The following is a 24112-nucleotide window of genomic DNA, read 5'->3' as shown; positions in this document are numbered from 1 at the left end:
CGCAATCAAAGTGAGACACTCCAAACATCCATTTGATACATTTGTACATTGGGGGTGAATTACTCATCTGTCAAGATTCATGCATATATTTGGTGAGTGGTCTTACTCGTCTTTGAGATTATTGATGTAGTTCTTTATCTGAGCAGGAATGCCCTGTAGTATAGAGTTCCTGAAGCCTTTAGACTCCAGGATTGTACCGCTGTGGCCGTCAATCACAGTCACATGCACACCGTCCTCTGATTGGTAGAGCTTCTTGCCATTTACCTACAGATACCAATAAAAGAGGGACTTTGTTTACTTGTGGTGAAGCATTTGACGTAGAAGCATTTGATAAATCAATACCTGAAAACTATGATTAATGCCAACATTATAGAACATACAACTCACATAAACCATAGATCCAAATGGTCATTCTATAAAATGGATTTGTGCCCCTCATATACATGTGTAAAAAAAAATACTGATTAGCTGATACGGATCATAATAGCATATGATAACATAACATAGCACAATAGCATAACTATCTAAAATAGATATTTCCTCAACACATGAATAAAAAATAATTCTGTAATGTTATAAAACTTTCATGCGTCAAGTCATGATGTCCAATTTCTAGCTACATTAGCGCACAGGTAGTGCAATTTTTTGTCTAAATAGCACCTTATCAAACTGGAAAAGGCACACTTTTAATAGAATGACTCAGTAATGGTTTAATGATCATTGAATAATCTTATGCTTATTCAGATGTAAACTGGTAAACAGTGCATGGCTAGACTAATCAAGTGTCACAGGCTTTACTCAGTTCTCTGTAATATTCAAGAAGCTCAAGGACTGATCGAAGAAGGAGGTTTTATTAAAATAAAGAGTTCAAACGTGAAACTAGTTCATACCTCAGTATAGGAGAAGTCCTCTTTGATGTGGAAGAAGCGTGTGTTATACGACTCTAGCTTGACTTCAAGGAAGTGCTCTGGTGTATGAGGCTATAGAGGAAAAGGGAAAATGTGTGCTTACTATATTATAGTTTCTTAATAGATGTTTAGACTTACAACCAGGGGTTAAATTGAAATTTCAAAGGTGGGGAACCCTAAAATCATGTGCTGTCAAAAAAAAACAATTTCTTTCTTTCTTTCACTCTTTCTATTTAATAATACAATTTTAATAAAATACATGGGTGTCTATATATGGAATTATTAATAGGCCTTCATGATATGTAATTCATAGAAGTTTTTTCTTTCAGAAGAATCAATTTTACTGGGATTCTGTTAAATTATTTGTGTCATTATTCAAATTAATTGTTAAAATACATAATTACATGGAATATTTGGTTTAGTTTTACATTAGATGACCAAAAAAATAAATAACAACACATTATTAACAACTATATAAAATCTGATGACATCTGGGAGTGGGACAAGTTTTAACTCTTAAAGTTATAATCTTAAAATTCCTATAGGGATGTGGGTGTATGATGTGATGCGAACATACCGGCACCCAGTAAGATGTACACAGTTAATGAATGAACATTAGTGATGGATGATATATTGACCAGGCCAAATAATCGAACTTGCCATTTTGACATTATCACCATTATTATTTGACATTATATTTATGTGAATTCTACATAAATATTGTGTAAGAGTTCATTTCAGATCACTTGCAGTAAATAAATTGTATTTTATATATATATATATCATTACATTGGCCATCGACTACCCTGCTGTCTAGATATTGATATTGGCATAGGCCACTGAAAATCCCAGGACATATGATCGACTAATAAACATTCCCTTTTAAGCCAATTTAATGCATTGAAGTGTAAATGTTCTTACATTATATAATAATATAACCTAGCAAATATTTGTAGAGGTGAGTGTAAAACACGGTAAAATATCCTTTCTGTTGATAAATGTACACCTGCAGAACAAATGCTAGCATTTCACATTATTTATCCTGGTTGCTGGTAGACTTCTGTATTGACAATCAAATGCCTGCAATGGCCATGGTATTGAAACAAAATGTTCAACAAGCACATACTGTAAGGCTGTGGTGTTCAGGTATCCACGTTCTTTTGTCCATGTAGTCTATCAAGAATTATCTACAGAATATACAGTTCTGACTCACATTTCTGACTGGACAAGAGCTAAATGTCTGTAAACCTGCACGTTCTATATTAATGTGCAGTTTCTACATTGCTTGGCAACTGCAAACAGCCTACAACTAGGCTAATGAACAATGCTGCTTAACAGAATAATTGTTTATTCTGATCATTTAATAATAAATGTAACTGTACATAACAAATGTGTGTCTTTTAAAATAGTGCTATTGCCGACATTTTATACAAGCAATAAGCCACCCAAGTATGTAATATTACTGTAACAAAACAGACTCAATTGGCTTATTGCTTTAATATCCTACATTCAAATTTGAATGGAATTCCACATTACACTAAACTTCAAAAGATCACCATAGTGCGACACTGGAAGTACTATAAGAGATCCTTCCCAAAAGTTGAACCAATGTCTTCTCACCAGTCTTGAGCGGGGCAGTTTCTTGGGCAAAGGCACATCTACAACGGGCATCTCAGCATGTTTGGGGTAGGCTTCGGCTATGCAGTCACTGGGGCCGCTGCCAGCGGGGATAACGGCTTTGATCTTCACTCGTTCACATCCCTTTACCGAGCAGAAAGCAAAGTCTTCCTTCTCATTGTGTGCTTTGACTTTAAGGAAGAGCAGCCTGTAGGGAGACAGCAGACATCAGAGAGAGAAGAATGCTTCTAGAACAATAAATTGCATCAAGGATTTCATTCAATTTGCACTCTTGTAGCCGTGTTTGGGCCATCCGGTAAAGAAAGATTAAGGCAATATTTTAAAATAATTATATATATATATATATATATATATATATATATATATATATATATATATATATATATATATACACACACACACACACACACACACACACACACACACACACACACACACACACACACACACACACACACACATACACTTATATAGACTTGTACACAGCTATTACACAAGGTACAAACATTCATTGATGCTCAAGAAGGCAACACACTACAGTATGCAAACTATACTTAATGTATACATGTAATGTAGATTCAGATTAGCAGTACTAAATAAAAAATATTTGTATTATGCAAGGGGTGTAAACATCTGAGGCAAAAGGGAACGCAAACTTCTCTTCTCAACAATATTAACGGTTTATTAAACCTCCGATCAATGGGTTATCAGCTGTCTTCCTTTTCTTCGGCTTTCTATCTTGTTTCTGAACAGCAATCTAAAATCGAGCAATTCTGTGATTTGGTGACTAAAAACAGCAATTTGGCTCCTTAATGTTTCAGTTTAGGAGCCAATGGCTCCCAAGTCATAGTCTGGGGCCCTGCCAGACATGACAATTGAGGCCAAAGAGTTCAATCTTCGTTTCATCAGACCAGAGAATCTCATTTCTCACAGTCTAAGAGTCCTTTAGGTGCTTTTTTGCAACTTCCCAGCAGGCTTTCGTGTGTCTTGCACTGAGGAGAGGCTTCCATCTGGTCACTCTGCCATAAAGCCCAGGGCTGCGTTTCCTGATAACGATTGATCTTTGCGGTTAAGAGCGTTTTCAACGAGAGATTTTATGAGCGTTCTTTTTTTGTACGTGCTTTTCTCAAAACTGCTCTTAACACAAATGTGAGAGGATGCATTTTAAGTGCTACTTAAAGACGCTTCAATATACGTGAATTGCTGAAATGTGACTGTATAGTGCTGCTCGTCATCGCAACTTCATTATATTTGCTGCGTAACTTAAAACCTTTGTAATATACCTCACTGGAAATATTTACAAATATTTTCTTAAAATGTACAACTTAATTCAAGACATAATTTCATTTTGTTTTGCAATTGTTTTGTGCAGAACGATATATTTATTTTATACAATCACTGCTTCATTCATCAGACGAGCATTTTAATATTTTGTCTCTGTGGGTCGAGATTAAAGTTTCCAGGATCAGTGAAGACAGCGGAGACCCCGAGTATGGTACTGCTAATGACAAGCATTAATTTAATATAACGAGGTTCGCCATGTTAATGCGGAGTGCACAATTGGAATAAATAATGAGGACGCTTTAGGGACATTCACCAATCAAAGGGAGATCTGCTCTTTACTCCCAAAAGCGATAACTGTTACAGCAATGCTACAAAAAATGTGCGGTACTACACAACTCGTGGCGAGAGCGCCTTTAGGTGTCAGAGGAAGAGGAGACGAGGATGAGGAGCCAATATACTGTATGGACAATTTTCATGCACGGCAGCATGTTATTGACTTTTTTCCTTCTCTCTCTGATTGTAATTTTTACAGCTCTCTGCAACAATCATCACACCACTTTGTTGTTACCAACTAGTCCACAAATAACTTTTATTTGTTTACTTATTCATTTATCTGTTCATGCAATATTGACCAACCATTTTATGCATTATTATTATTATTATTACTACAATTATTATTAGCCATTTTGGTAAAAATAAATACAATAAAAATGAATACTGATGTTAAATGAGCATTAAATGAGCATAAAATGGAGCTATAGGTGTTTAAATTGTATCAGGTGTCATTTTGCATTTGTCCTGCAGGTGTCTGCATAAGTCTGTGTGCTTATGATGTTCTTAACTCTGTATGAGTACTCCAGAGCACTCATTAATCTACAAGAATTTTCATGTACTACTTAAGTTACGATGCTTTTGGCAAATGGGTCGCAAAACTAAGATGTATCGTAAGATGGATTCTACGATCTATTTAGGCTTACAATGCTTTTGGGAAATGAGGCCCAGATCGGTACAGTGTTGCAGTGATTGTCCTCCTGCATGTTTCTCCCATCTCCACTCATGATCTCTGGAGCTCAACCAGAGTGACTATGGGGTTCTTGGTCACCTCTCTTACCAAGGCCCTTCTCCCCCGATTGCTCAGTTTGGCTGGGCGGTCAGCTCTAGGAAGAATCCTAGTTGTTCCAAACTTCTTCCATTTAAAATTATGGAGGGCACTGTTGCCTTGCAAACCTTCAATGCAGCCAAAAAATAAATAAATGTGTAGCCCTCCCCAAAACTGTGCCTCAACACAATCCTGTCTCTGAGCTCTGCAGGCAGATCCTTTGACCTCATGGCTTGGATTTTGCTCTGATATGCATTTTCAGCTGTGAGACCTTTTATAGAAATGTGTGTGCTTTTCCAAATCATGTCAAACTGTAAAAACATCTCAAAGATGATCCAGAGAAATGGGATGCACCTGAGCTAAATTTCTAGTGTCAGAGCAAAGGGTCTGAATACTTATGTCAATGTGATATTTCAGTTTTCTTTTTTTTTTTTGCAGTTATCAAAAATCTGTTATTTGCTTTATCATTAGGGGGTATGGAGTATAGATTGATGTGAAAAAAAAAAAAACATTAAAGCATAAGGGTGCAACAACAAAATGTGAAAAAATGAAGGGGTCTGAATATTTTATGAATGCACTGTAATTTATAGTGATTATATACAAGTTTACTTCAAAGTGTATTTTAGTAATATATATATATATATATATATATATATATATATATATGCACACACGCTTTTTACCTAACCTCCATTTTGGATTTGTATACTGTACACATTAAACAATAAAAAATCTACCAACGTAAAAATAATACTTGTCCTATATTAATCTTCTTCTTAGTCTTTTTGGTTTCTATCATGTAATGTATATAATTGTCCACCTTAAAATATATATATTTTTTTAATACTTAAATATTTAATTGTATTGCTTTACTAATTATTTAGAATTCATCAGTGTTGGATTTGGTGTTGGAACTGTGGCCTAAAGTTTATCGCACTTGCTCTGACATTTTGAGCAATGGTGCTCCTGTGCTCAAGATTGGGTCTGTTATTTCTGGATCCTTCTCCCCATTATTTCCTGTCCTCTCTCAACTACCATTTCAAGAGGCAAAAAGCCCTAACAACCCATTCCATTCACAATTACATTTATTTACATTTGCTACCATTACTCCAAAAAACATGTAGTGCAGATAGTGACTTATTTTTCTGACTATATAAACAAAGATGTTATCTGTCTGTTATCCATACACGTATCCTTACCCTGTGTCCTCCTCCCAGTAGAAATATCCTCTTGTCTGGTGTGAGTGGCCCATCTTCTCTCTCTGAGTGGTTCTATTGAACACCCCCGTCTTCCTTGTCTCTTTGGTGAGTCGGTTGTGTATGTCAGAGATTATGATGAATGTTGTGCCTCTGGGGTAGCAGATGCCCACATTTATCCAATCGTTTCTGTTAAAGAAGCAATATTGCTTCAATTAATAAAGCATGGTCATTGTGGTTTGACATGTTTGTTGTAGTATGTATCAGCATTTGTACCAATCACTAGGGAGCGCCAAAGTCCTGGTTCAAAGGAACGTTAAAGAAGGTTCCCTTTCATGGAACTCGAGCTGCATATAATCGCTATGGGACACTGTCTGAGTGTCACGTGGTCTGAAGCCCTTATACAGTCACAGCAATTTATTTCTCTTTCACGCCAGAGTCAGATTTTCTGTTCTTCAGTGCACAAATTGTCTAAGCCCACATTTGTTTCTAGTGACTCACGTTGAAGCGAGGATTATTTTTCTCCCTTTTGAGTGGTAAACACGTATGGACATCGTTGACACAATGTTGAATTTCAGAATGAGGGGGCTGGAATAATCCCCAACTGAGTGATGGCGAACCAACACGCGGAATGCTTAGTTGGTGCCATTATACTCTTGGGATTCTATCAGGAGATGCAAGGTATGGTTTTAAACGATGGTTTTGCAGTCCAATCAAGCGCATCGCATTAAGAAATACCATTGAGTTTACCGGCTCTGTTTGGATTTTCCCTTGAATTCCCTTCAGTGGGTCACGCTGGGGAACGAGTTGGTCAAGGAGATGCTTTTGTTCGCGAGGGAGATTTTGGTCTTTGCACCTCCTTCTACGAATAGAGGCTAGCAAACGCTCCCCCACATGTATCGTGTCTCATAGACGAGTGCTTGGGGTTCGTATCGGCACCGTTCAGAGGACCGTACTTCTGACCAGCCGAAGCCTGCTAAAGTATTTGATGAAGCTGAGTTTACTATCAAATAAAATTTGCCATTCTTCACACCTCGAACGCTCAAAGTGGTCTGTCTAGTTAAAAAGACTGACACAATGTAAAAAAAAAAATAAAAAATGATGTTGAGCATTCTCAACTAAATGTTCTATCCGGTGTGAAAAAGTACTTTGTATCAAGTACTGCACATTGTTCCCATATTATATGCTGGGACCGGTTTAGTGTCTAATCTGTTTTACAGTAAACCAATTTAGCTCAGATTCCCCTGAAATTTGCACTGGTGAATAAGCATTAAATATATTCAGCTTGAGTTTTGCCTCTGCCTCAATGACCAAGGGTCTCGGGGCATGCAAAATATTACTCAATGTACAATAAAAATAAGTCTACACAAGAGCCTGATGGGCTTACTGTGTAACGAAGGGTGAGCCCCCATTCAGTGAACAAAATTGGACTGTATAAACATCTCCATTCCTCCCCCGTTTGCCTTTTGGTCAGTATCAGGATGAGTTCGCCATTGTACATGCCTCGAACGCCCGACAACCAGAATATGGTTCAGTTTCCTCATGCAGCTTGCTCTGGGGAGCAAACTTAAAATGTGTCCCGACTTAAGCCTCTTTCTCCATGACCAAGGGTCTCGAGACATACAGAACATAATTCAATGTTCATCAAGCACTAATGTACATAAAACACACAGTGAACGTAAGCACCACACATTGTCCCCCCATAAAGAATGCTGGGGCCATTGTGGTGAAACAGTTTTCTGAGAATAAACATTTCCACCAATTTTCACACACTCTTCCCCGTTCAAAATACCAGGGAAAAGGTTAATTCTGTCAGCGTCCCTGCTGTAAATGCATTTCAGGACACTCATCATTTAAGCCTGAATACAATAAAGGCAGAAACATTTTAAAATCCTATTCAACCAGCAACAGTAGTAGAAGAGCAAAGGTCCCCCTGGACTGTGCCGCTGCTTGTGTTCGCCATCTAGTGATTACATGTTGAGCTACAGGCGAGAGCCATGTTTAAGAGTGTCAGTGATTTGCATGCTCTGTTGGTCAATCCATTGTGTATGGATTTTTGTTCAGGGTGTTCAAAGGTTGTGTTAAGACCTCATTTTGGCTATTTGTCCAAGGTTATTTCTACGTCATTTCGCTCGCATACCATTATTTTTCAGGCTTTCTCTCCTCCCCAATTTAAGTCGGAGATGCTTTGCCCAGTTTGGGTGCTGTGAATTTATGTTGACAGTACTAGCCAGTGGAGTAAGTCAGAGCATTTGTTTGTGTGCTTTGGTGGCTGCAACAGAGGTGTTTCGGTGTCCAAGCAAAGACTCATTGGTTTATTGATGCAATTTCGAGTGCTTATGAAGCACGTGGTTTACCTTAACCCTTGGGGTATTCAAGCCCATTTAGCTAGCTTGTGCCCCACTATATTCTTGCCATTCAGGCTTAAACAGTTGGCAGCTACTCTTTGCATGGCATGAATGTATTTTATTCCAATAGCAATCATACACAGCTCGAGTTCCACTAAAGAGAACGTCTCGGTTTGGTTCCCTTAGGGGAAAGAGATGCAGCATAGCTGGCCATACTCTTTAGCAGCTGCATAGGGTCTTGCCTTTTGTAGGAAATCGAACTTGCTGGCACAAATGCAAGTGCATTTATGAAGCCTGTGATACAGCTCCCTTGGTGGAATCGCTTAAGCGCAATCAGCAAATTAATTGCCGTGATTGTATAAGGGTTTCAGACCACATGACACTCGGACAGTGTCCCATAGCGATGATACGTAGTGTCTCATTCCCCTCGGGGAACCAAGGTTATGTACGTAAATGAGATGTTTTTGGATTATCTGAAGAAAAAGGTGCTGAGTGTTATTTTGGATATAATTTTAAAAGTAATTCAGCTACTATAATGAACAAGGTGTCGTAACTGAAATGCTGTGACATGCCCCTCTTACAATGGAGCAGAGGAAAATGTTCTAGTACAGAAGTTCAGGTGTTTTTGAATTGAGTGGTAGTGGTAATCCACACATAAATGACAAAATGATTTAGTTTCACAAATTGCTTTTGAACTCTGCTTTAAATGTACATTAATGTGCCAGATTAATGTCTGCCAGAAACAGACAAAACACACATATAACAATTATATCAATTATCATATTTTGATCCATTAAATAAATGTTATTTTATGCTCTTATCACTTATCATACTTAAATGCATGTGACATCTAACAGACAAGAATTAGAAAAGTAGTAATTCATAAGTAATCCTTAAAAATGTAATCCAGTAGTAGATTCAATTACTGACAACAATTTTAGTAATGTAATTTGTAATCAGGACCAGATTACAATTCAGAAGTAATCTACCCAGCACCGCAGGTGATACAAGACCCTTCTGCGTCTGGGTTTTGACCACCCAGTCTGGCTTTATTTTTTAATAATGACCAGCTGACTATTCATTATTCTGCTTACATGACTACTTGGTAAATAAATGCACATTAATTATTCCATTAATTGTAGAGACTGCAGAGTGAAACTAGAGAACTGGAGCACAAATTATAAGTACAGTATAAAAGATTACAGCAATACCCAGATGACTGGTAAAATATCACTTTATGCCCACACGTGTGGTCATTATGGATGGCACAACTGACCAGTCAGAATAGAGTATTTCAGTGTGTCATGTAATAATATCCATTAATTACTGACCTGTTAAAGTTGATCAGCCAGATAGTGACCTCTGCAGGAGCTGCTTGATCCCAGTGCATGGTGTATCCTTTTCCCAGAGTGATAACAGGTTGGAACTGCTGATAGTGGTTCCTCTTTACCAGAGCACCAACCAGCTCCAGAGGCTTGTCTGGATACTCATCCTTTACCATCTTCATGTTAAGGTTGGCTGGGTTTCGGGTCTGGACATAAATCTGAGGGGAGAATATTTAGAATGGAATTTAAAGGAATATTACGCCTAAAATGAAAAATCTGGCATCACTGACTCACCATCATGTCGTTCCAAATCTGGGGTAACAAAGTGTGAAAAGTAACATGTAAAAGCATGCATGTGTAATTTCTGTGACTTGCATACAGTATGCAAACCCTTATTTTAGAGATTTATTTATTTTTTGGCCAATACAACACCAAAGCATTACATTCTGTTGACTATGAGAGAAGCATTTTTTTGTATTAATATTTTCTTGAATAGCATTTATGTCACTACTTGCTTAAGAATTTCTAAAAGGAGCTATTTAGACTAGTGTCATAATGTAACCTTTCTATTAACATTTGCCCCCTGGAGTTGTTTTTAGTTTTATTAGTGCGAGTTAATGTAGGCTGTAAAATGTATTTTATTTTAAAAGAGATGTTTGTAAAGATTTTTGACTGTTCATATCAGAATGAATTAATCTAATAATTATCACATGATGGAGAAGAATGTTATAACCTTACATATACTGTATACAAATGCCTGGTGTAGCCAAGTGCAAATTCTGCATGTTTAAGAGATGATCCAGGTGTCTGGATCACAGTGATGCTGTACAGTCCTGGCAGGGTCTGCCAAATTCGGTGGTCTGCGACATCATTTTGCCCATACAAATTGTGTTCAGCAGTGATTTTGTAGGCATGTTTGTGCTGTTGCCTGATCTGCGTCATATGTTAATTGGTCACTAAACCAGTGCAGAGAGTGCATGCAAAAAAATTACACTTTTGCTGGGCGCAATTCTTTCTTAGTGAATCTGCCCCTGAATGACAATCCAATCTTTTAGAAAGAAATTTAGAAAAGTAAACATGAGAATACATAAAATTGTCTCTAAATGCACACATATTTGGACTACAACTTCTAATGGACATTGTGTGTCATGTGTCTTTATTAAATGTTTGAGTCCGTAACTCTCATTTTGATTTTGGATATCAGATGTGTACTCCATGTGTACTCCAATAAATTAAGGAGTTAAACTCACTGTAACATTTATATCATAAAACAGTGATGAAATATCAAAGCTGGAGATTATGCCTTTCTAATCATGTTGAGAATGGAGAATAACATGAATGGAGAATGTATGGAGAATAACATGTTGTGAATGTAAACAATACCATCACGACTTGCTCGGCCGTTGGCAATATTTTTGTGAGAAGGGATAATTCAGTAAAAATGACAGATTCTGTACCAGACAATACTGTCATTCTTATTCCATCATCCCTCTCTTACTTGAATTTGATCGTAGCCAACTGTATGGGGGCCCCCTAGTTTTTTTTTAAAATGTCATTCTACTAAGCATTGCCAATGATTGGTTTCAATGTGTCATTGCTGTGAACGACTTTAATTGCCGCCCACTGGGGGGCCCCACCCAGCTTGGGGTCCCAGGCAATTGCATGCATTGCCTGTCCTGTAGCTCCACTTCTGCCTATTTTGAATTCAAAAAGGCGACTAATTTGCAGGTGTGTGTGGACATATTCAAAGCTCTGAGTTGGACTCACCTGGGCGTAGTGCCCACTACAGATGGCAGCTCTCCAGTCCGGGATGTCAATGCAGTCGGGGTGTCGCAGGAGCCAGTTGTCCTCTTTGACGAGGAAAGCACCCGGGTATTCACTCACCGAGCCATCAATGTCATGGAAAATGGTTGTTTTGTCGCCATCCATCTCCATTTTGTTGAACCAGGGACCGGGCTCACCAAAGAACACACGCGAGGTGATCTGAGGTCATAATTAGAGACAAGAGAAAGTTGAACAACTGGGAAAAAAGGAAAATGAATCAATTGTTTGGAACTGACTTGTGTTTACTCTCAAAAATCACTTCCATTAATACGCCAATGGCTGCATTTACCCTGTCAATTTTGATTATTTACTGATGTCTTGGCACATATCAGATCTTGTGGCATGAGTTTAAACAGCAAAAACACATACAAGATTGGATTTTTTTTTGCATCTGATTTGGGCTACTTTTAAATGTGGTTCAGAATCTGATACATATAAGACATAGGGTCATCTGACCACTACAAAAGTAGTTCACAAATCTGACATCCAATTCTCAAATTCATCTTACTGACACTTGAGTTAACAAATCACTGGAGGGAAAGATTATCAGAGAAAAGTGATTTCCTCACGCAAAGCTATATGATTTAAACAGTGGTCCCTAAACTTATTTCTCCCAGGGCTAAGTCACTCTTTGTCACAGAGATTATTTTCTGCTTTTGGATTCATTTTACAATTAAATGTACAGTTACAGAACATGCTTTCAATATTGGTAACTTTATTGTATGTATGTATTTCTTAGCAACTTGTTTTAAGTGTCTGTTTGTCTACTTTGTCATTGTATACATGCCATCTCTCTTCATTGATGTGTGCATGTCAAGACATGAAGATGGGCGGAAAGGTCCAGTCATTCATAAAATGTGTGAAATGTTACATTTAAGCCTACTTCATCTTACATCAGTGGGTCCAGTGGTGTAGCCAGGGCCATTTGCTAACATTTTTCCCAGTATAACGACATCTAAGGATCAATATTTGCATATACCAACTTGTTTAGCCATAATCTAATGTCATGTTCGTTTCCCTTTAACTGTATTGGATGCTGTTTTGATTATCACTTGAATTCTACCATTCCCGCCCATGACAACCACTCTCACCGCCATCGTCGAATGAGGGAATTTATGCAGAGGCGGATCTTCCGGGGTGTCATAAGAAAAAGCATTGCCACCCCATCTGCCACCCCAGCAAGTATCCAACTGTATTAAATATAAATATAAGTATATTATTAGATTTGTGCTACTTTTAAAATGTGGTCTAAAATGTAATCTATTGTTATTGATGGTTTTATTATTATTATTAGATTCCTCTGGTAGGAGGAAATCTATTGTTATTGACCGATTTATTATTATTATTATTATTATTATTATTATTATTATTCTCCATGAGCCCCAATATCTCAAAAAGTCACTGGTCCAAATTTTTTTAATTTGGTACATTGATACTACAGGCCAACAGGAACTCAGAAACCAAGAATGGCCCACATTCACCCTTAGGGGGCACTACAGACCACACCCAAATGTCCCAGTTTCAAAGTGATGGTATTTCCACCCCATTTGTCCAATTCTTCTGAAACTTGGTGTACATACCTCATTTCTCATTGGGAACAAAAAGGCCTCAAGGATCCATAAGGTCCGGCATAAGGGATTTTCCTGTATACTGAAAATGTTTCGTTTAGGATTCAGACAGAAGGACATGTTTTTTGGATTCCTCCATTGGGAGGGTTTAACCCCAACCCTCTACTGATCGATTTTAAATGATTTGGTATTTTGAGGAGGAATCGCATTGCTGCTTGCAGTTATATTTGTTAATTTTGATATTGTGTAGGGGTTTATTCATGTCAAACTGCCTAAACTGTCACCAAATTCACAAATGTCTACAGACCCATTGATTGACTACAGCATCAGCCAATTGCCTATCTACAATTAGATTGCATGCACAGTGTTTGGGCTCTCATGGTTCGATGAGTTTATTTCCTCAACAATAATGACCACTTGGACAAATACGTGGAAAAAAAGATGTATGAGATTAATTTCTCAATTGTTTCCAAGTATTCACTGAATGATTACTAGATATAGTACATCACTGTCAGTTATGGGTTGAGACGGGTGAGATGTGTCCTCACCACTTTTTGAAATAGCTTTTGTCAGGTATGTGTATAATCCAGATGAAACATCTCCAGTTCTTGACTAGGAGTTTCTATTTCACCTGTGTGGGTTTTGACTGGCGATCCAGCACTGGAATGTGTTATTCTTAAATGATATGATAAGTGTTCAGCAGTTTTTCTGGAGCTTGTGCTCTTTTTCGTGTCCCCCATTGTGATGGCCCTCTTGGTCATATTGTTTCTGTGTATGTAGTGTGTGTCCTCTTTTTGTCCCTCTGTCATAATCACTCTCAGGTGCGCAGTAACCAGGTGAGCTGATTGTTGATGGGGTACACCAGTGTGAGAGAGAGATCCCTTCACGCTGAAGCAGTCTCAGGTAAATTTAATTAACTAAATATGCCAAACATCCTGTAAAATAAGTAATCGTCCCGTAATTAAGGGATAAAATTATGTTCCGTATGAAATCCATACTTATTTACCATTTATCCAATATTTTAGGGTCACACACCTAAACTGCTGAGAAATGGACCTGAAACACACACCTTTTGCGTGAGTTGTGTGAGATATCAGATGTTGCTTAACACAGATGCTACACTTGACAGAAATGGCTTGGGGAAATATCAATGACAATCAGCGTGTTTTCTTTCAGAAGCAAGATTATTTTGTCAAAATCATATAGCATTTGAGTGCATGTTAATTGTGTCCCATCATTGGGATTAGAAACACCATGTGTTCATGACATTTTATTGCATATGTCAGAGCTCATTCTGGAAGAAAGAGAGAGGTAAGAAAAACTGCATTACTGCATTATTTCAAAATAAAAGTACAGTATTTCAGGTGTAGTTAAAAACACTTAACGTGTTTTTCTTACGTTTCCTTATGATAAACCCTATGTACTGCCAAAACATTGACACTAATCCAATGAGAAATAAATAATTTTTTTGTTAAGCCATTTCTCTCCCTTTCTCTCTTTTTCCTGGTCATTCTATTAAAGCATTTTTCATTTTAAGTTTAGTAGGGGACGTTCACGCTGAACACGTTTTTGCATCCATCTGCGCTGTTTTTCAAGGTTAAGCTCTAAGTGTCGTATTTATATTGTTTAATTTCACCCGATTACAATTTTGATAGGCTTGTTACAAAGAATAAAGACATTTTATAATGTTATACACTTCTGTGGGCTTAAAAGTTACATTTTATATAATTGAAATCCTTTTATATTGCACTTTGTCACTTCCTCATGCCCAAAAAACTGCACATCAAAAGTAAAGAGTTAGTGTTACATTCTTTCACTAGCATGTATTCATTTGTGGTAAATGTGTAATTTTAACACTGATAGTGGAGGGTTTTTGTATGTCCCTTTGTGTTTTGTATTGTGCACCCTGTTATATCATGATGCCATGACTTTTCATTGAAGATATATGTTAGGAAATGACATCACACACACACTGGAAGTGGACATCAGCCATTCTGCAAAATTACTTTTGAGTTATTTGAAGTTTATAACTTAAAGTGTTTTATTTATATTTTCCTTTATTTTGTGGTGTAAGTCATATGTGGTCAAGCATAAAATGTCCACCCTATTATGGGAAGATATATGGGAAATGAATATAATTTTACATTTTCAATATATAGTATTTATGCTAACAGAAATAAAATAAATATTAGTTTACAAATATGTTTCCTGGATATCAATCACAGACCATGTAGTGGCTAATTTATCCACTGATTGTCCAATATCTGTGCATTAGGCCTTGCAGGGTCACTGCAGCGAAATACAGTAAGCCTCATATCTGACTATTGGAAGTGACAAGACAGAGACAGTCATAACCAGAGGAAGAGCAGAGCTGAGGAAGACATATCCCTAACATTGCAGTCTCTCTCTCTCTTTCTAACCTCAGTTAAGTGCCTGCCTACAGCTAGTGGACACTCTGAAATGTTATAATCCTCTTTGGCATCCTCCACAAAATCTACCAGATTCCTAGAATAGTCCAGAGTCAGTGACCCCATCCACTTTTATTAAGCAAAACAAAAAGCGCTGACATATATTTTGTCAGAGATCATGAGGCCACTTAGATCTGGATGATACCTGACATCGCTTCGAGGTATAGGACTTACCGGCACGTCATCAAAGGTGATGTCAGTGACGTTGTTGTTAGGGCAACTCTGCCAGGAGTTGTTCAGGCGGAATCCGAAAGCACTGGTGTGCCGTCCGTCCAGAGCTATGAATTTGCGGAACGTGCAGTTCTGGACGTTGATTGGCCCGTCATAGATTTGCATTCCACGAATAGGGAAGTCCCTGCAGGGCAGAGGGTGATGACACAGGTGAACTTGTTTGCACTCATCAAATAAAATGGTATCTACTAACTAAAGACTACCATGATGTAAAATTTTCTCCATGTAATGCATTTGGCAGAAGAACATTTAAAATACAAACTGAGACAAACCATTTACAAAATTAATTAACTCCAAATTAAAATATGATTAAAACAACATTTCGCTGTCATTTCGGCGACACAAGAGAAATCAAACTCAATTGCAAAAATTATGATTGTTTGGACTTTACAATCAAACTATACAGATTCATGTTTTTGCTTAGTGAAATTGTTACAGCTCATCAGTTGTTCTTGTTAAGAAAGAGTAATTATAGAGGGCTTGGTTAGCTCAGCGAGTATTGACACTGACTACCACCCGTGGTAGTCGTGTGTTCGAATCCAGGGTGTGCTGAGTGACTCCAGCCAGGTCTCCTAAGCAACCAAATTGGCCCGGTTGCTAGGGAGGGTAGAGTCACATGGGATAACCTCCTCGTGGTCATGATTAGTGGTTCTCGCTCTCAATGGGGTGCGTGGTAAGTTGTGCGTGCATTGAGGAGAGTAGCATGAGCCTCCACATGCTGTGAGTCTCCATGGTGTCATGCACAATGAGCCATGTGATAAGATGCGCGGATTGACGGTCTCAGAAGCGGAGGCAACTCGGACTTACACAAACTAGCTATGTTTCCATCCAAGTTGTGAATTCAATTTATGCGAAAACAAAAAATATTACACAGTGTGCGAATAAAGCTGCGTTTCCATTCCATTTGGTCAAAAGAACAAAATTGTCACTTCCGGAGAAATTGTAGTCACTGTGACTCTTTTATTAATAAAATCCTCGTGGTTAAGAGCACACAGACAAAACACTATATATAACATTGTCTAATGTCTGGAAGTGACAGTGTGTCATACATATCTGGAAGCACTATGTGTGTGCGTTACTCCTTGCTTATGTGTTTGCCGTGCTGATCTACAAAATATTTTTAAAAGTGTCAATAAACCTGCTCTTTGGCACAGTTATATTTAAATATATTTATATATTTAATTGATTTGCTCTGCAAACTCTATGCAGGCATTGGATTTGCTAGACAACGTTATTTCAGGATGACCAGAAATGTAAGTGTAAACGTAGTTCTTGCAGGAAGATCTCTGGATTAATTCTATCAGGCATCTCATCCAATCATAATACAGCCCCTGCTTCATAAGCCTGCTCAGCTGCCTCTCATTGTTTTCACCCCCCTCCACCCCATCACCACAAGTTTAGTTCCCGTTTCTGGGCGGGGGAAAGCTCCGCTCCCCTGCTGTCATCGCCTCCGGCAGGATCTGGCTGTTCAAGCAAGCAGTGGAGTGCTGAACCTGAAGTAATTGCATCAAGCATAAACCAAGCTAAACTCATGCACAGTTATGTGCTAGGCAATGTCCCTAGAAATTATTTATTCAAAAGCCTACTTATTTTTCAGCTTCTCTCCTCCAATCAGTGGTCTGTCTGTCATGTTCCAATAAGTGTAATTTTCATGCATTTTCAGTTTAATAAGAACAGGATTTCAGAAATTTCTTGTTCGCAAGCTTTTTACCGTCATGCTTTTATGTTGCAGAGCTGCTTGCAAACATCAACATCATGTCACTGAAAGTCGGACAGCATTTGGAACAGATTCACTTGGCAGTGATCACTGGTTATACACAAAACTCACTTCTCTCAAATGAGCTTATTGTTTCACTTGGAAATACCTCACATTAAAAAGTAAAATTGGTTGCGAATTACATTTCAAGTTGACTTTAAGGTCAAAATCAAGGCCAAAGTTTTACTGCAGGGCAAAAGAGAAAAATTTACCAAATGTGGGTGCACATGGTTTCAGCATGTAAAACACACAATTCACAACACTTTTATAGAACAAAAACAAGACAAAAGGACAAGATATGTTTTGACACTCACACTCCTCTGGGAATAGACCTGCTGAGGTGATCGGGGCCACCCGGTCCCCAGGTTTGATCATCCATGTCGGGCATTCCTCTGTTCCCGCTTTCTCCCACAAAAAGAGAGTTCTTCACCTCCTGATGGGAGCCGTCATCATCAGGGAATGTTCCGCCACTACACAAACATAAACACATGAGAACAAAGTCGGCAAAACTGTGTTCGAACCCACACCCAGTGTGCAAATATACAAACTCATTGGATTTGCTGCATTTTCACCAATAAATTACTTTCACAGTCTCTCAAAAGCCCTGACTCCTTCTCTGCATCTTAAGAAGCCTGCCATATAAGGTATTTTCCAATTACAATCACTAGGCCCTGCTCTATGATGAATTCAGTAAATATGAACATATTTCATTTTTAGACTGCTGAAATGTGGGCACAGATATAATAGAATAAAGGAAAAATAGTGATTAGCAAGTTTACCTGGCGAGAGTGAGGCCGATTCCATTATCAGCAAACCTGTGTTAAATTAAGATGAAGAAATAGTCAACTCTGACCACATTCTATGCACACTGCAATAACACTGAACACTTTTATGACAGAATATAGAGCACACACAATTACAACTGACTGAAAGATTAACTGAAACTCTGCGGACCCGCTGCTATATGGCAAGCCATTTTATCACTTAAAACACATCTGACCTTTTCAGAGAACCCCATTACTTTTGCATTTAGTAACATAAAATAACAAAATAAACCATGAAAAACATTTGAGTTGAAAACTGGTCCCACCTAAATGTTATGTTTTATATTTTTTTAATTTTATAATGAACATAAAAGTCCTTCACTGTAGCACTTAAATAAAAAAGTAATATATTAAATGAAAATTCTCAAGGAAGTTGACTGTACCGTTAATTTTTTTGCCATAATACCGCAGTTTGAATTATTTTCAAAAATATTACAAAGTTAAATTTGATTTTGGTGAGGCTTAAAATGCAAACGTCTCTTCTGTGCTGACCACTGATTTTTAAGCCCAAATAGCCTAAAACATTATATCAAATCTTACCATGGGTTGTTAGCTTTAAAATGAGTTAAACAAAATATAGTACAAAGTCCGGTAGCAAAAGAATGAGAAACAAATCATCAGCAAAATAGGTTTCCATCTAGAGAAGATGACATCTTACACATCATTGTAAATCTGTGATTCTCTGCTTTCCAATGACCCCTAGATTGAGCATCTAGACAACTCAGAAGCCAAGAAAATCAACAAAAGCTCTCAGCACTTGTTGTATATGGGTGAGGGCTAAAATGTGTTAGAGCACCACCTTCTGTTCAGATCAGTATAATGTGATGGAACGTGATAGTATAAGAGACAGACAGAGGTTAAAGTAATAAATCTTTGGCAAGAAAAAGCTATAATAAAACTTATTAGCCAACTGTAGAATATAAAACACTTTTTCTGAAACTATTTTAGATGTTTGAATTTCATTTGATGAAATTGAAAATTGTTTCTAAATATACATTTGTTCCTTTTCAAAATGTAGTGCCTTCAGTTTTAATTAAGTCCTCTGGTGGTTTTAATGTTTTTAGATGTTTTCTGTGATAATACATTCCAACATGTAAAGATTGCAAATTATTTTAATTTGGTTAAAGTGCTCAGACCAGAATATAACAGTTATAGAACAGTAAAAAAGTTATAGGGCCCTATTTTAAGAGTGCTAGATAACCCATTCATTAGAATTTGGTCATGTAAATGGGCTGTATGCAATTGTCGCTGATTTGGAGCCATATAGCACGATTGTGAGTGTGATATAGCTTATATACAACATTTCAATTAACAAGTACATTTAAAAAAAATTGGAAAAACTGAGTAGTCATAAAAAACTAAACAAAAAAAACATGACTTTCTTACGTGACAGATCAGAATCTGCCGTTGCTAGTTCAAACCAAATGAAGCGGGCAAGCCTGAAGCGGGCAAGCCTCTCAAGAAGTCACTTTAGAACTAGTATCACAGCTTGGGCTGTTTCTAACAAGTTATTGGAGAAGCAAGGATGTTTGCATGTGTGTGAGAGATGAGAGAGAGAGATGGAGCATGTGACACTCCCAAGCATAGATGTTGTAGTGTGTTGGACAGCTTTATGAAGATAATGTCATTTTGGCCAAATTCATCCTATTTTCTCAGTGGACAAATAGTCGTCCATGCAGAGGAATTCGTCCCTGTTTTGTGGTAACTGGTGCGCAAGTGTCATTCACTATAAAAACCGCAATGTCCTCCGCCATTTTGAACAGTATATCCTCTCCAATGTGGCAACTCCAGTAAGAGGCTAGCGCCTTGAATTTTGTGTAATTAATTAATCAGTCTGTTGTGTCTCTCAGCTGTGATGAGCTTTAATGTTTAAGTTATTAGTTTAAAGCTATCTAGTTTTAGTAGTGTAGTATTAATCAGAGCCATCACGTAATGCTGATAAATGAAAACACTGACTGATACTGATTCACTTCACATCATCTGAACTGTCTTATACTACTCACAAAAATTTAATTTTTTTGTCAAAAATCTAACCTTTAATTGAAGTAAAACAATTAAAAAAGGTTAATTATCTCATCACTATAATTCTCAAAAATGTATTGACCATAATTATTGCCACCCTTTAATTTAATACTTTTTCCAGCCTCCCTTTGCCAAGATAACAGCTCTTCTCTTATAATGCCTAATGAGGTTGAAGAACACCTGGCGAGGCATCTGAGACCATTCCTCCATACAGAATCTCTACCAATCCCTTAAATTCAAAGGCATATGTTGGTGGACTCTCCTCTTCAGTTCATCCAACTCATTTTCTATGGGGTTCAGGTAAGAGGACTGGGATGGCCATGGCAGAACCTTGATTTTGTGGTCATTAACCATTTTGTTGATTTTGATGTTTGTTTTGGATCATTGTCCTGTTGGAAGATCCAACCAGGGCCCATTGTAAGCTATCTAGCAGAGGCAGCCATTTGATTTTGTATATGTTGGTATTTGATAGAGTCCATGTATCCGAACAAGATGTCCAGGACCTCTGGCAGAAAAACAGCCCCACGACATTAAAGATCCAGCACATATTTAACCGTGGGCATTGGGTACTTCATCTCTGTGTGCGCCAAACCCATCTCTGGTTTTTGCAGCCAAAAAGCAATTTTTTTGTTTCATCTGACCATAGAACCCGTCGCATTTGAAGTTCCAGTAGTGTCTGCAAACTGAAGACGCATGACTTTGTTGTTGGATGAGAGCAGAGGCTTTTTTTCTTGAAACCCTCCCAAACAACTTTGATGTAGGTGATGTTTGATTATTTCTTTATTTACATTTTTTAGAGACTTTCTGATCCCAAGGCCCAACTAATTTCTGCAATGCTCCATCTGTGTTCCGTGGAGATTCTTTGGCCACTTGAACCACCCTCTTCACTGTGCTTGGAGACAATATAGACACATGTCCTTTTCCAGGACGATTCTTAACATTTCCAGATGATTGGAACTTGTTAATTATTGCGCTGATGGTGGAAATGGGCATTTTCAATGCTTTGGTTATTTTCTTATAGCCATTTCCCATTTTGTGAAGCTCAACAACCTTTTGCTGCACATCAGAACTATATTTTCTAACTCACTGTGATTGATGATTAAGGGAATTTGGCCTGTGTGTTACCTCATATTTATACCCAGGAGAAACAGGAAGTCATGGCTGAACAATTTCATGTTCCTAGTCACCAAGGTGCACTAAAAATTTAAAAGGGGAATATAATTCAGATATATTTTACTCATAAGAATTTCTAGGGGTGCCAATAATTGTGACCAACATGTTTTGAAGAAAAATATTTATTTAATAATTAGATTTCCCCTCTTTCAATTTTATGTATTTTTTTAATGAAAGATTAAAAGGATAAACAATGCATATTTACCAAGGGTGCCAACATTTTTGGCCACAACTGTGTGTGTGTGTGTGTGTGTGTGTGTGTGTGTGTGTGTGTGTGTGTGTGTGTGTGTGTGTGTGTGTGTGTGTGCGTGTATTTATCACTTTGTGGGGACCAAATGTCCCATAAGAATAGTAAAACCCGAAATTTTTGACCTTGTGGGGACATTTTGTCGGTCCCCATGAAGAAAACAGCTTATAAATCATACTAAATTATGTTTTTTGAAAATGTAAAAATGCAGAAAGTTTTCTGTGAGGGTTAGATTTAGGGGTAGGGTTAGGTTTAGGGGATAGAATATAAAGTTTGTACAGTATAAAAACCATTATGTCTATGGAAAGTCCCCATAAAACATGGAAACACTACGTGTGTGTGTGTGTGTGTGTGTGTGTGTGTGTATGTGTATACATACACACACACACACACAAACACAATGTACTATTATTATTAATCACATTGATCTAATGACCAACAAATCATGGCTAGTATTAAAAGTTATCAATAGCCCTTTGATATCAACTGCTGATGAAATCCCAAAGTGCAACTACAGGAACTGATTTTAGACAAACATAGTTTTTAAACGACTTAGCACAATTGCCTATTTCTCAGGAAAATAGCAAATTGCGCTTTGTGCCACTTCATTAACATACAATACACCCACAGTTTGCATGCATAAACCCATAGATAGCTCAAACACTCCCACCCACGGCCACTTTGTGCTGGCAAGAATTAGCGCTCAAGAAAATGAGATAAGTGCACCGTCATTGTGCTTAGTGCTGCACCTAGCATGGTCACAAAAGTAAAGCCCATGATCAAATCAGATAAATGCATTACATTTAACTGAGTTAAATATTTAATTTATTTCCAAAGTTAAGCATGTTATCTTTGGAAGCCCTAATAAACACACAGACACACACACACACACACACACATACATACACACACATATATATATATATATATATATATATATATATATATATATATATATATATATAGGCTAATTGCATTTTACTCTGACATGAGCCACATTTAATCTAATCCAGTGGTTCTCAACTGTTTTCCCTTTTGGACCCATACTTTACATTGGACATCAAGTCCCGACCCAACACAATACCAGTATTATTTACTGTAAAAAATAAATACATTTTTTTCATAGCTTTCAAGATGAGGTTATGTTGCCAACCAAGTCTAATTTGATTAGCTTCTACCATGTGACATGAATTTGCACCAAACCAGTTTGTTTGTTACATGAGAAGAATTTTGTCCTTACTTTAAAAAGTTGATAAGCTGATTTACTTTGCTATCTATATATGTTTACAATATATGGTAAAACACCTTTTATTACTAACATTTAATATTGTTTTTCCCAACTGTATATGACTAGAACAGACCTGCAATCCTGATCTCAACATATCTCATAAGATTCAGTGTGTAAAAGTAATGTATTAGTTTACTGGGTTCAAAATATTAACCTTTATCCAAACTAAACAGCAAAAAGTTGTAAAGACAACTACTGATAATCTACGATCAAGACAGCATTATAACAGGAAAAGCTGTTGACTGCAGCACTGTGTGACTCTAAAGAAAAAAAAAATAAAGAAAAAAAAAAACTTACTGGCAATCGTCCAGCCAGACATCACCTCCCCTCAGCCATGCACCATGGTCCTGGTTTTTGTAGGCCACAAAGTGGTGGATAAGAGCAGGAACTCTTGGTTTGAAGGGGTCTGCGTCCTGGTGTGGGCCATACCTGCCAAAGAAGGGCTTTGAATGAATGCTAAATGACTGGCTAAACTGGTATAATTTATAAACCCTGGTGAAAAGATTAGCTTACACTTGTAAAAGTTACAGTTTTTTTTCTTGCTTTTCAGTAAAAACCTAAACATCATTCTGGGATGCTAGTTCTCACCACAATTGTACAGAGCAGTTTTCGGAGTTACCGTAAACTTTGTCTGTCCATTCTCTGTTGACCTATCTCATCAGCAAGGCATTTCCAGCCGCAGAACTGCCCCTCACTGGATGTTATGTTTTAGCACCATTCAGAGTGAATTCTAGACACTGTTGTGCATGAAAATCCCATGAGATCAGCAGTTACAGAAATAATCAAACAAGCATGTCTGGCACCAACAATCATCCATGTGATTATCTAATCAGCCAATAGTGTGGCAGCATTACAGTGCATAAAATCATGCAGATACAGGTCAGGAGGTTCAGTTAATGTTCACATCAACCAT

At 37.5% G+C, this 24112-nt stretch overlaps 1 protein-coding gene across 1 annotated transcript in view; it reads right to left on the bottom strand.

Annotated features, from left to right (window-relative positions):
• cemip (cell migration inducing hyaluronidase 1) overlaps positions 1 to 24112 on the bottom strand; it is a 177300-nt gene that overhangs the window by 3473 nt on the left and 149715 nt on the right. The window contains exons 18-27 of the mRNA XM_052130572.1: positions 23497 to 23628; positions 18425 to 18460; positions 17960 to 18115; positions 15833 to 16013; positions 11566 to 11781; positions 9805 to 10016; positions 6129 to 6314; positions 2529 to 2733; positions 891 to 980; positions 107 to 264 (exon numbers count right to left, since the gene is read on the bottom strand). Of these exons, the coding sequence (XP_051986532.1) occupies positions 107 to 264; positions 891 to 980; positions 2529 to 2733; positions 6129 to 6314; positions 9805 to 10016; positions 11566 to 11781; positions 15833 to 16013; positions 17960 to 18115; positions 18425 to 18460; positions 23497 to 23628 (1572 nt within the window). The remainder of the gene's footprint in view (positions 1 to 106; positions 265 to 890; positions 981 to 2528; positions 2734 to 6128; positions 6315 to 9804; positions 10017 to 11565; positions 11782 to 15832; positions 16014 to 17959; positions 18116 to 18424; positions 18461 to 23496; positions 23629 to 24112) is intronic.

Source organism: Xyrauchen texanus, chromosome 1 (assembly GCF_025860055.1).
Source record: "Xyrauchen texanus isolate HMW12.3.18 chromosome 1, RBS_HiC_50CHRs, whole genome shotgun sequence".
NCBI classification, from domain to species: domain Eukaryota; kingdom Metazoa; phylum Chordata; class Actinopteri; order Cypriniformes; family Catostomidae; genus Xyrauchen; species Xyrauchen texanus.
Note: the sequence above shows the minus strand (reverse complement) of the source record. Positions and strands in the feature narration are given on the sequence as shown.